The sequence below is a fragment of the Gadus morhua genome, chromosome 18 (assembly GCF_902167405.1).
Source record: "Gadus morhua chromosome 18, gadMor3.0, whole genome shotgun sequence".
Classification (NCBI taxonomy): domain Eukaryota; kingdom Metazoa; phylum Chordata; class Actinopteri; order Gadiformes; family Gadidae; genus Gadus; species Gadus morhua.
Window position 1 is genome coordinate 4,526,508 of NC_044065.1, and position 12,500 is coordinate 4,539,007.

General features: G+C 52.3%; 1 protein-coding gene across 1 annotated transcript in view; it reads right to left on the reverse strand.

The window, feature by feature from the left end:
• myo1d (myosin 1D) overlaps positions 1 to 12,500 on the reverse strand; it is a 73,300-nt gene that overhangs the window by 20,077 nt on the left and 40,723 nt on the right. Inside the window, exons 13-16 of the mRNA XM_030340932.1 lie at positions 11,759 to 11,833; positions 11,159 to 11,291; positions 10,386 to 10,552; positions 7,784 to 7,991 (exon numbers count right to left, since the gene is read on the reverse strand). Of these exons, the coding sequence (XP_030196792.1) occupies positions 7,784 to 7,991; positions 10,386 to 10,552; positions 11,159 to 11,291; positions 11,759 to 11,833 (583 nt within the window). The remainder of the gene's footprint in view (positions 1 to 7,783; positions 7,992 to 10,385; positions 10,553 to 11,158; positions 11,292 to 11,758; positions 11,834 to 12,500) is intronic.

Here is a 12,500-nt window from a genome sequence, read left to right on the forward strand (position 1 = left end):
TGCAGAACGCACGCACGCAACCGCGTACAAACGCACGTACGCACATGGTTTAATTCATACATAATGAATGGCCTAACATGTAATTAGGAATTAGTCCTTTTGGAGCCATGATGAGGGGCTTCTAAGTGACTCAGGATTGGATTACAGCTGTCGGCCCCGTGCTGATGATGACGTTTAAAGAGGCTTAATGGAGGAGATCTCCATCTTTGTTGTTAGGTATTAATAACACCGATCTGAGAGGTAAAGTTTATGAAATAATGATATTTTCGTTGCACACTTACACACCATTCAACACCAAAGCTTACGGATATATATTACATGTTGTTTCAGACTGAACTGCTATTAAACGGACAGGTTGTCGGCATAGTAACAGGCCTTTTAAATCCTCACTTTAAACGACAGCCACCCGAGAAATATTTTTCATGTAATTATTAAAGCAACATTCATACACACACCCTGCCTGTCCTGCCTGTCCTGTGGAAGCGCCCAATCAGGGGAGCCGCTTGATTATGCGCGGAGCCACACGCGAGATCAAGCGCTTTGTTTATCTACATTACAAATCATCAATTAGCATGCAAATGACTAGCCTGAGCTGGCGGGGGTAAAAAGGGGGAGAAAGAGAGGAAATGCAGGGGGAGGAGGAGCAGACGGCCATTAATAATCAGATAAGTGCAACATCCCGTCGGCCCTCCCTCATTATCACGGGTGACAGGTGGGAAGTGGGGGAGGAGGGGGAGGAGGGGGAGGAGGGGGAGGAATGTTAATGGGACACCCCGTGCATTCGTCTTTACGCCCACACGCCAACATGTGGGCGACATGCCTACGTCTGGAGTCTGGGCCCGCACACGCCACGGCACACATGCGCACGTACACACACACACACATACGCCGCACACACATACACACATAAGCCAAGCACACACACACACACACACACACACACACACACACACACACGCACACACAGATGCATGCAACACACACATACATGCTTGCAACGCACACATACATGCTTGCAACGCACATACAAACACACGCACACACACACACACACACACACACACACACACACACACACACACCACACACACACACACACACACACACACACACACACACACACACACACACACACACACACGCACGCCATGCACACAAAACACACACAGCTTATGCACACGCACACAGTTGATGGTGAGGTTAAAACGAGGGAGGAGGAGGAGGGGAGGAGGAAAGGAGGGAAGGATGGAAGGAGGGGGAGCTGCAGGATAAATCTGACCAATAGCGGGGCCCCAGGGCGGGCTGCAGCACCTCCCACCCGGGCTGATAAAGGCCCCTGACGGCCCTTCCAGAGACTCCCTCCCTGCCCGGGATTTACGGCCTCATCAAAGCCAGATTGCAGATCGCCGGCCTCCCCTTCCGCAGAGTGGGGGCGGATTACCACGCCTTCATTAGCCAGGCATGGCCCTGAAATGCCAAAGCCCCGAGGGCAGGTCGATGGGGAGGAGGTGCCGGGGCCGGGGTACCGGTACGGGACCCCACAGGTGCCTGACTGCCAGCGGGCTGTCTTCCTTTACCCGGAGGAGCTGCCTGCTCTGTTAGGAGTCGCTAGAACCCACTAGAACTTACCAGAACCACCAGAACCCTCTAGAACCTTCCAGAACCACCAGACCAGAACCACCAGAACCCTCTAGAACCTTCCAGAACCACCAGAACCCTCTAGAACCACCAGAACCAAGTAAAGCCTTCCAGAACCTACAATAACCACCAGAACCCTCTAGAACCTTCCAGAACTACCAGAACCCACCAGAACCCTCTAGAACCGCCCATAACAACCAGAACCCTCCAGAACCCTCTTCTGCAGTCAGACTTTGTTCTCACTTCATAAACAAAGAGGCTGAAATCAAACAAAGGCTCCTGATTCACCAGACAGGAATAGAAAGAAGATTTGTGATTATCCCCACAGACATAAAGACAGACAGACAGCTGAGCCTGCCTGGTCCTGAACACTGAATACTGACTGCAAGGAGGAGGAGGAGAGGGAGGAGAGGGAGGAGGAGGAGGAGAGGGAGGAGGAGGAGGGGAGGGAGGAGGAGGAGAGGGAGGAGGAGGAGGGAGGGAGGGGAACAGGAGGGTGATGGTGTGGGTGAGTGGCTCTGGTTTCAAACAACAACACTCTCAATGTGCCTGGCCTGAGTCACAACAACAAGGGGGATGGAGTGTGTGTGTGTGTGTGTGTGTGTGTGGGGGGGGGGGGGGTATTCTGACCGCAAGCGCTTGTTCACGGGAGCCAGTCGGGAGGGAGGTCGGAGGTCGTACAGCGTGGATCGATACGGCTGCGGAACATCTGATACCAGCATGGTAATGCAGAATGGGGACTAGTGCTGACACACTGACGGGATGGCTCTCTCTCAAACTGACACACACACACCAAGGACACACACACCCACACAGCGTCCGCGAGCAGGTCATTAATTCACATCTTCTTTTATCTGGGTACTGATGGCGCTGATTTAAGAAAGTAATTGTGTTTAAGCGGCCCCGCTAAACGAAGTGCCGTAATTCAAAGGGACAATACTGGGGACGGGATTGAACGGTTGGAGGTGCACCATCCATCAGGGAGCTGGGATCGAAGGAGAGGTGGGGGACTGGGAACGCTGGATGCTGGTCAGCAGTTTCGGTGGTGAAAGCTGTAGGAGCCCTGGTGCCTATAGACGTCACGGAGCGGAGAGGTTAACGTGAATCAAACAGGGACCAGGGACTCATGGGAACGCAAACTAGCACCCGCATGGTTATTTGGTTTGATGGTCCTACCGATCATTGATCTACTCCATGCATCGTTCTGTCCGTCCGTGATTCTGTGCAGGGTTTATTTTACAAAGAGAGGATACTAGACGTGTCAGGAGAGGAGAGAGGACATCAGAATGAGGCCATTATGCACACCTGAGGTCATTTCAAACAGCTTCTTTTTATAGTTGGAAAGCAATTTCACTCATCGTTTACTTCCGTCCCCCAAATGAAATGCCAACCAAAGCAGGGTGAATACGGTTTGCGGTGGAAGGATCCAGTTTGTCTCTTATTGTCTGATGATGAAGGCCTGTTCAACCAAGGTGAGGTGGAACTCTAAAAGCAGGCACGCTGCTATTGGCTCACCTGAAAAACAGGAACAACCTCGTGGCTTTATGTTTGCCATTCACAGGATCTCCATTCGTCAGAGTTTCATTCGTTGTTTCGTTGTTTGGATTTCTAAAATATATCGTAGGTTGAGAGTGATAATCATCAAGTTCAACGCACACACCTACACCTGCAGGGATTCAGAAGCTGGGCAGAACAGAACCAGACTTTGAAGTTTCGTACGGGAGCTCATAAATCACAGATTAGTTCTGGGCAGTTAGGCAGACTGCAGCCTAGCCTAGCGCAACAAGCGCCGTGCTAATCACACTCGGGCAAAGAACAGCCACTTTAGGATCACTCACTTATTAAAATGACTGTCCTAGACACCATACAATACATCAGGTACAATTGAGCTAAAAGGGTGACGCAGAAAGTAAACAAATAGGTGAATAGATAAATAAATAAAACAATCCTTCGGCATCGTGTTTCACAAACCGTTTGGCTGAAGCTAAAGTATATCGCACGCCGTCTAGCTAGCTAAGGGCCCCCTGTGCGCTGGGGCTTTGAGGGGAGATTAGGGGTCCTTACCGACAGAGGGGCTTTTCTCCCGGCACACTCGCGCTGACAGACACCGATGTGCACGGATGGGCCCCCCTCTTATGAAATATTCATTTTGGCCCTGAAGGGGGAGGGAGGCGTGTGGGTGAATAATTGATGCCATATCTATATTGGTGTATGTATTGGAATAGAAACAGCAAAAGGCTTCGGTTTGTGTTCCTGCACTGTCGATTTGTGGGATCTTCTTTTTGTTATGTATTAATGAGCTAAATTAAGTGATGAATTGCATGTGTTGCGTCATGTGACAAGTTCTGATGATGGGGGGGGGGGGGGGTGGTGGGGGGGAAGGTGGAAGCTCACTCAATCCAGAAAAAAGGAGAGAGGAGGGAGGAGAGAAGACAGAGGCGGGAGGAAGGAGAGAGGAGGGAGGGAGGAGAGAGGAAAGAGGAGAGGAGAGAGGAGAGAGGAGGGAGGAGAGAAGACAGAGGCTGGAGGAAGGAGAGAGGAGGGAGGGAGGAGAGAGGAGAGAGGCAGGAGAAAGGAGGAGAGAGGAAAGAGGAGAGAAGAGGGAGGAAGGAGGAGATAGGAAAGAGGAGAGGAGAGAGGAGGGAGAAAGGAGGGAGGAGGGCGAGTCCTCAGGGAGAAGCACGCAGAGCACAGCGGAACGAGGGAGCGGAAAGGGAGGCTAGGAAGGAGCGAGAGGAAGGAAGGACCAACGGGAAAGGCTGCATGAACTTGAACTGTGAAGGACTCGCTCACTTCCTTCCCCCTTCTCTCTCTCAATCTGTCTCTGCCTCTTTCTATCTGCACCCCCCCCCCCCCCCCTCTCTCTCCCTCCCCTTCATAAAAGCAAGACAATCTTCCTGCACTTTTGAGGGGGGTTCATCAAAAAGGTTGGTGGATGGATGGTGGAGCTGGAGGTACAGAGTGTTCCTTCTTCCTCCCCCCCACCAGCGGGGGATGGAGGGGGCAGACAGGCTGTAGTGACTGGACTACCCACCAGGAGACTGAGAGCAGGACCGGACCGGACCCCAGGACAGGGGGCTGAGCAGCAGGGGGCGGGGGGGGAGACTGGACTGTAAGGAGGGGAGGGAGGGAGGGAGGGAGGGAGGGAGGGAGGGAGGGAGGGAGGGGGTGACTGGACTGTAGGGAGGAGAGAGAGGGAGGGAGGGGGTGACTGGACTGTAGGGAGGAGAGGGAGAGAGGGAGGGCGGGGGAGAGGGAGGGATGAGTGGACAGCAGCGAGGGAGGGAGGGAGGGAGGGTGATTGGGCTGTAGGGAGGGAGGGAGGGAGGGAGGGAGGGAGGGAGGGAGGGAGGGAGGGAGGGAGGGAGGGAGGGGGTGACTGGACTGTAGGGAGGAGAGAGAGGGAGGGAGGGGGTGACTGGACTGTAGGGAGGAGAGGGAGAGAGGGAGGGAGGGAGGGAGGGAGGGAGGGATGAGTGGACAGCAGCGAGGGAGGGAGGGAGGGAGGGTGATTGGGCTGTAGGGAGGGAGGGAGGGAGGGAGGGAGGGAGGGAGGGAGGGAGGGTGTGCCAGCCACTGATAAGGGGATTGCTTGGCACAGGCAGGGGATCACAAGCTGGGATGTGTGTTGCGCTGGGTGCATGTGTGTGCATGTGTGCATGTGTGCCTGTGTGTGTGAGGGACAAATACAGGAGTCAATGCTCTTGGTGTGTCATTTTCAACAATTGTCTGTGTGTGTGTGAGTTTGCGCGTGCGTGTGTGTGTGTATGTGTGTGTGTGTGTGTTTGTTAGTGCATGTGTGTGTGTGTGTGTGTGTGCAGCGCTAATCCCTGTTTAACAGTGTTGACCTTGACGGAGGTCAAGATTAAGTGATGCTGTGCAGACGCCTCCGTTGTCCCGCTCTGTGATGTTTGTTTGTGAAGGAGAAGCAGATCATTCCCTCGAGGGTGTGTGTGAGTGTGTTTGTTCACGTGGGTGTGAGTGTGTGTGTGTGTGTGTGTGTTTGTTCACGTGTGCGTGTGTGTTTGTTTATCGTGTTTGCTCATGTGTGTGCGTGCGTTTGTGTGAGCGAGTTTGTGTGTGTGCGCGTCCATGTGTGCGTGTGTGTGCACGTGTAGGTGTGCGTGCGTGTGTTCGTTAACGCGTGTGTGCGTGTGTGCGTTAATGTGTGTGTGTGTGTGTGTGTGTGTGTGTGTGTGTGTGTGTGTGTGTGTGTGTGTGTGTGTGTGTGTGTGTGTGTGTGTGTGTGTGTGTGTGCGTTCATGCGTGTGTGTGCGGTCATGTTTGTGTATGGGGTGCGTTTGGTTATCAAAGCTAAGGGCGTGTCCCCAGAGATACAGGCAGTAGATAGGATTCTCCTGAGGGGTTTAGAGAACAGCCCCCCCCTCTCTGCTGCTGGTGTGGGGGGGGGGGGGGGTGGGTTAAGGGTCACCCAGGTCCCCTGAGGGCCGTTCAGACGGGTCGCCCCTTCGTGTCTGAGAGCTGCAGACTCAGACCCCCTCCCTGAGGAGTCATGGGCTTTGCGTTCCTGGATTGATTGGCTCGTAAGTGTTTGTGTAAGTGTTATAATTACAGGTTGTGGGAGATGCAGAAAGTGTCGGAATTTGTTCTGTGACGATGAACTGCCGCGATGGAGGACGAGGGCACACGCACAAACACACACGTATGCACACACACTCGCACATAAACACGCCACACACACGCATGCACACACACACACACACAGGCACACAAGCACACATACACACGCGCATGCACGCGTACACACACAGGCATGCAAGCGTACATACACAGACACACAAACACACATGTACACATGCACACACACAGCATATTTAATTTGGGTCCACACAAGAGCTTCCTGATAAACAGGTTGACAGATTTATGCTGTGTCTTCGTGTGTTTTCCATTCATCAGAGTCCTGCCGTGTGTCACACAACACAGGCCATGGGGGAGATTAAATACACTGTTGGTGTGTGTTTCACGGTACGGCCGTTGGTCATTACATGCATATTTACATTTGTGACACATACCCTATTGTAAGAAATCATGTCGTCGTCTGTGTTTAAAATTTTAAAGATGGGCACACACACTCAGACACACATACACGCACACACGCACACTCAAACTCACACTCCCCACTACCACGTCTACAGTATTAATAGGGGTTTAAGCATCTTGCGCTGACTCTCTCGTACAGATTGGTTCTTGATGTGCCAGGAGGGAACTTTAGTACTTCATAAGTATGGAGGAAAAAAAGGAAGGAAATAAAATCCATAATTTCCCTCCAAAAGTCTTTTTCTCCTTTAAAGTGTTTCACCTCCTGAAGGCGATGGAGTCTGAGGTGCACCAGGGAATTAGAAGAAGATGAGAGAAAAAAAACTTCTGAGCTCAGAATAATTTGTAGCCCTCCATAACTAGAGGAGGGGAGCTGTGATGAAATGTGTGTTAGTGTAGTGTTAGTTTATAAGTGCTACACTTGTAAAATATAATATTATACATAATAATTCTAATATCATATATACACTATTGCCAATAGTTTGGGGTCACTTTGAAATTTTCTTATTTCTTTGAAGAAAAGCACAGTTTTTTTCAATGTTCAACATTAAACTAATCAGAAATACAGTGAGTCTAGACATTGTTAATGTGGCTAATGGCTATTCTAGCCGGAAATGTCCGATTTTTAATGGAATATCTACATAGTTTCACAGAGGCCCATTTCCTGCCACCATCACTCCTGTGTTCTAATGGTACATTGTTTCGCTGACTGTGTCTAAAGGCTAATCGATGATTAGAAAACCCTTGTCCAATTATGTTAATGCAGCGGAAAACTGTTGAATTAGAGTGTGAGTTTTCATGGAAAGCATGAAATTGTCAGCGTGAGCCCTAACTATTGAACAGCATTGTATATAATAACAAGTGTAGTTAGTTAAGTGCAGTTAAAGTGTCTTATGACTGTAGTTATATTCAGCTGGCCTTAACGAAGGCCTGATTCATTGATGCTGACTTCATATATACTTGCTACTCGATCCTCTCCAAACCTCTGCGGGTATAGTCGGTGGTCTAGGCTCCTCAGTGGAGCTGAACTCGTCTCTTCGCGGAAGAGGTTCCCCCTCATCCCCGCCCGCGCTGCGGGGGGCCTCACCTTCTGCAGGAAGAGCACGATCCTCTGAAGCATGTCAGCGCGCTGGGCCTCCAGGCTGAACAGGGTCCGGGGGGTCCGCACAAACACCTTGGTCTTGCCGTAGGCCACGTCGTGGTCGAAGCCGCAGCCCTGCAGCAGACGCTTCACCGCCTCCCGGTCCGAGGGCAGGTCGTGGTTGGGCCAGGTGAACTCCGAGATCATCTTGTACCTGAGGAGCCACAGAAAGGAGGTTCATGTTTGTAGGCCTGCTGGTCCTCCTCTGCCTTTAACTCCTCCTCTGCTGGGAGCTAGGAGGGTAGTTGACCCAGGTGTAGAGCCTTTGCCTTGCACATTGGGCAGGGCAGGAGTGCTAACTGGCAGCCCTGCATGTTCTGTGGTGTGGGAGGGAACCGGATGTATCCCTTTTCAATTGGGATGGACTCGGTAAAATAACATCACACACTAAGATGAAACAGGTAACAAGAGGCCTCACGAGTTCCGTCAACAGCCCACCAATGGGGAGCCGGATGAGTGCATGTGCTGCTGGTTTGAAACCCGATGAAGGAAGTTATTGGACAGAGCTAGCACTGAGAGCTGGTCATGTGTCTAGCACCGAGAGGTAGTGGGTGTTGTGAAGTGAGTTTGAAACGCTCTCGTTCTCTATTCATTGTGAGTCATTTCTCAGAGAAACTTCAGGTTTAAATTTGGATGTTTTCAGTCTTCTTTAAAGGCCTCTGTTGAGGAGGAAAGATGACGTGACTCCCATGGAAACTGAGGAATAAATAGTTAGCTGTTTTCAAAACGTGCTTTTGGGATTTAGCCGTTTTATCATTTCCACAGATCTTATTATGGATTCATACTTAGCAATGGTCCTCATTTATTATGCTTTTTAATTCCAACTTTGAGGGGAAATACTGTTGGAAACTATCATCAGAAATAACCTTTAAATTCCTACAAAAAGTGTAAAACCAATGTTGTCCCAAAATAACCCTGAGAAACCTCCACATGGGTCCTTTATAGCAGACATCCTGTTCAAAGACTCATGTGTTTGATTGTGTCAGAGCAGAAAACTATTCAAATAAGAGTTGAGCAGGTTTTTTCTTCTGATCCGGTCAGATATGTGGAATCAGCAGTGACGTCATCACAGTCCCGTCGGACACTCGGCCCTGAGCGGGAGGGACCCCCACGGTGACAGGCACCCGCTTGACGTTTTGAACCCCTTCTTCCGAGAGCGGTCTGTCCCCCCAATCTGACCGAATGCCTCCCCGTCCATCCAGAGCCCTGCCTCCTCCTGGTCCATTCGTATCCGACTCCTCACTCCTCCCTAAATCCTTCTGAGCTTCAAACATCCACAGGAAAAGGGTTTGGACCCAGCCAAAATATTGATCCTTCCTGCCAACAATCTGTGGATGGATCACCCGACGTGCAGAATGTGAGGGTTAGGATCCACAACCTTCATCATCTGGGCCCGCTAGTTACTGCCGGTCCCACTGCTTGAGACAGCGAAAACAACAACAGCATTATTCTTTTCTTGGTCCGATATAAAATGCACTGCCAGCCCCGACCAATAGCACTTCATAGGGGTGTAGGGGGTACGCCTCAAGGACACATGTAGCTGGGAACGGAACACTACCCCCTATCCTCCCTAGGAGGACACACACTTCTGACACAGCACTGATCTACTGCAGTGTGAGGAGCGGGTCTCCGGAGAGCTGAGTGCTCTGGGATTAGACTGGATCTGAACCGGCGCCACTGCCCTGCAGGCCGGTCAGTCTGTTTAAAGTGCATGTTTGAATCGTTGGTGTTCTCGCACTCAGACGAACGGATCCGGAGAGAGCCGCTGATTGGGCCGTGGGCGAGCCGCCGGCGTTCGCTCCGGGCAGAAATCATAAGAGCTACGGAGAATTTCTATTCATTTAGGAACAAAAAGCAGTCAAAACATAACTCGCATAAGTGGCAAAAAAAAAAAGAAAAAGATTCATCACATGGGAGCGAGAGACATGCACTTTAAAAGTTTGGAGAAGTGTGCCAAGCTCGTCAATGTTCAGCCTGACAGTTCGGAAGACAACATCGAGCTCGACTGAAGAGCTATAACTGATAACTGAAGTTGGCTTCAGAGGTTTGGTACTTCCAGCGATCAACGAACCATGGTTGAGGACGCGGCCAAAACTTTTCACATAGGCATTAAAACCATGCGCATCATCAACCGTTTTATTGATCCGGATTGATTGAACGACGGACCTCATCTCTGTTTTGGCACCGCAGTGGTAGAACGAGCTCCCAGCCGATGTCAGGACTGCAGAGGCGCTCGCCAGCTTCCGCAGAAGACTTAAGGCTCACTTGTTCAGAGTTCAATGGGTTAACCTAGTGATGGTTAGTGGTTGGCGCTCGGTTCTACGAACATCCGTGCTGTACCGACGGCGATAAATTGTTGTTTCTTCTCTTCTAGACAGATGTACTTATTTTAAGTCGCTTTGGATAAAAGCGTCTGCTAAACGGCTTAAATGTAAAAGCCCCGCCTCCCTCGCCCTTGCCTTGACCGGCAAGGGGAGGGGGGCGGGGCTTACCTGTGTAGGAAGCGGAGGCGGGGCTTACCTCTGTAGGAAGCGGAGGCGGGGCTTACCTCTGTAGGAAGCGGGGGTAGGTCTGGCGGTAGGCGAAGCCGGCGCGACGCACACGGACGTTCTCCAGCAGGCCCAGGTACTCCACCTGGTGGCGGCAGCGCTCCTGCTCGAACAGCAGCGGGGACTTGACGTCGTTGGGCTTAATGCAGCGCACGTAGTAGGGCTCCTGCAGACAGGAGCATAGGGTCAGCACCAGGGGGCAGCAGAGAGACACCACCAGGGGGCGGTAGTGAGACACCAGGGGAGGTAGAGACACACCACCATGGGGTTATAGAGACACCACCAGGGGGCGGTAGAGACACACCACCAGGGGGCAGCAGAGAGACACCACCAGAGGCAGCAGAGAGACACCAGGGGAGGTAGAGAGACACCACCAGAGGCAGCAGAGAGACACCAGGGGAGGTAGAGAGACACCACCAGGGGGCAGCAGAGACACACCACCAGGGGGCAGTAGAGACACCACCAGGGGGCGGTAGAGAGACACCACCAGGGGGCGGTAGAGAGACACCAGGGGAGGTAGAGAGACACCAGGGGGCAGCAGAGAGACACCACCAGGGGGCAGCAGAGAGACACCACCAGGGGGCAGTAGAGAGACACCAGGGGAGGTAGAGAGACACCAGGACCAGTCCACCAACACTCAAACCATTGGACCAGTCCACCAACACTCAAACCATTGGCCCATTGGACCAGTCCACCAACACTCAAACCATTGGCCCATTGGACCAGTCCACCAACACTCAGACCACTGGAGCCTGTAGGGTTCCCACCTCACCTTGCATGCCAGGTTCTCCACCAATGAGATCATGGAGTTCTTGAAGAGGGTGGCGGCGGTGAGGGGGCGCTTGGTGACCTCGGTGATACGCAGCTTCCCCTCCGGCCACATGGCCTTGAACACCGGGTTGGAGCTGGAGAGGGGGAGGAGGAGGAGGAGAGGGGGGGGGGGGGAGGAGGAGGAAGGGGAGGGGGGGAGGACGAGGGGGGGAGGAGGAGGAGGACGAGGGGGGGAGGAGGAGGAGGAAGAGGAGGGGGAGGGGGGGAGGAGGAGGGGGGGAAGGAGGAGGAGGAGGAACCAGAGAGAGAGGAGGAGGAGTGGGAGGAGGAGAAGAGAGAGAGAAGGAGGAGGAGGAGAGAAGGAGGAGGAGGAAGAGGAACCAGAGAGAGGAAGAGGGGAGGAGGAGGAGGAGGAGTGGGAGGAGAGAGGGAGCAGAGATCAGATGAACCAGACACGTCTGCTGCTGTGTTTTCACACAGTGTTCCTGAGTCTACTTTCTCATCAAAGCAGCCAGGGTGTGTGTCTCTCTTGGTGCAAGTGTGTGTGTGTGTGTGTGTGTCTGTGCTTGCGTGTGTTTGTGCGAGTGTAACAGACACACACCTGTTATACAGCAGCCTCTTGAAATCCTGGAAGAGAGTGTCTTTGTTCTTATCTATGAAGCCAACCACGGAGTACCTGGTAGGAGAACACACACACACACACACACACACACACACACACACACACACACACACACACACACACACACACACACACACACACACACACACACACACACACACACACACACACACACACACACGTCTTTGTTATCCATCATTGTTCATTTCTCTGTTGTTGTAGTGAGTTTTTACCCTAGTAATGGAGGGCTACAGCCTCAGACAGACAGACAGGCAGACATGCAGACATGCAGAAGAACAGACAGACAGACAGACAGACAGACAGACAGACAGACAGACAGACAGACAGACAGGCAGACATGCAGAAGAACAGACAGACAGACAGACAGACAGACAGACAGACAGACAGACAGACAGACATGCAGAAGAACAGACAGACAGGTAGACAGCCAGGCAGACAGATAGATGGAGAGACAGAAGAAAAGACAGACAGGCAGACAGACAGACAGACAGACAGACAGACAATGAGTCAGACAGAAGAACAGACAGAAAGGCAGACAGGCTGAGGGCTGTGTGCTACCCCCCCCCCCCCCGCCACCCTCCTCAGGTCCGGGTTCACCTCAGCCTCCCGTTGCCCCCCCCCCTCTCTCTGCAGGGAGGGGCCCTAACCAGCCGGCTAGGTCCTCTAAGCGCTCCTCCAGGGCCCCAGGGACCGGGAATTA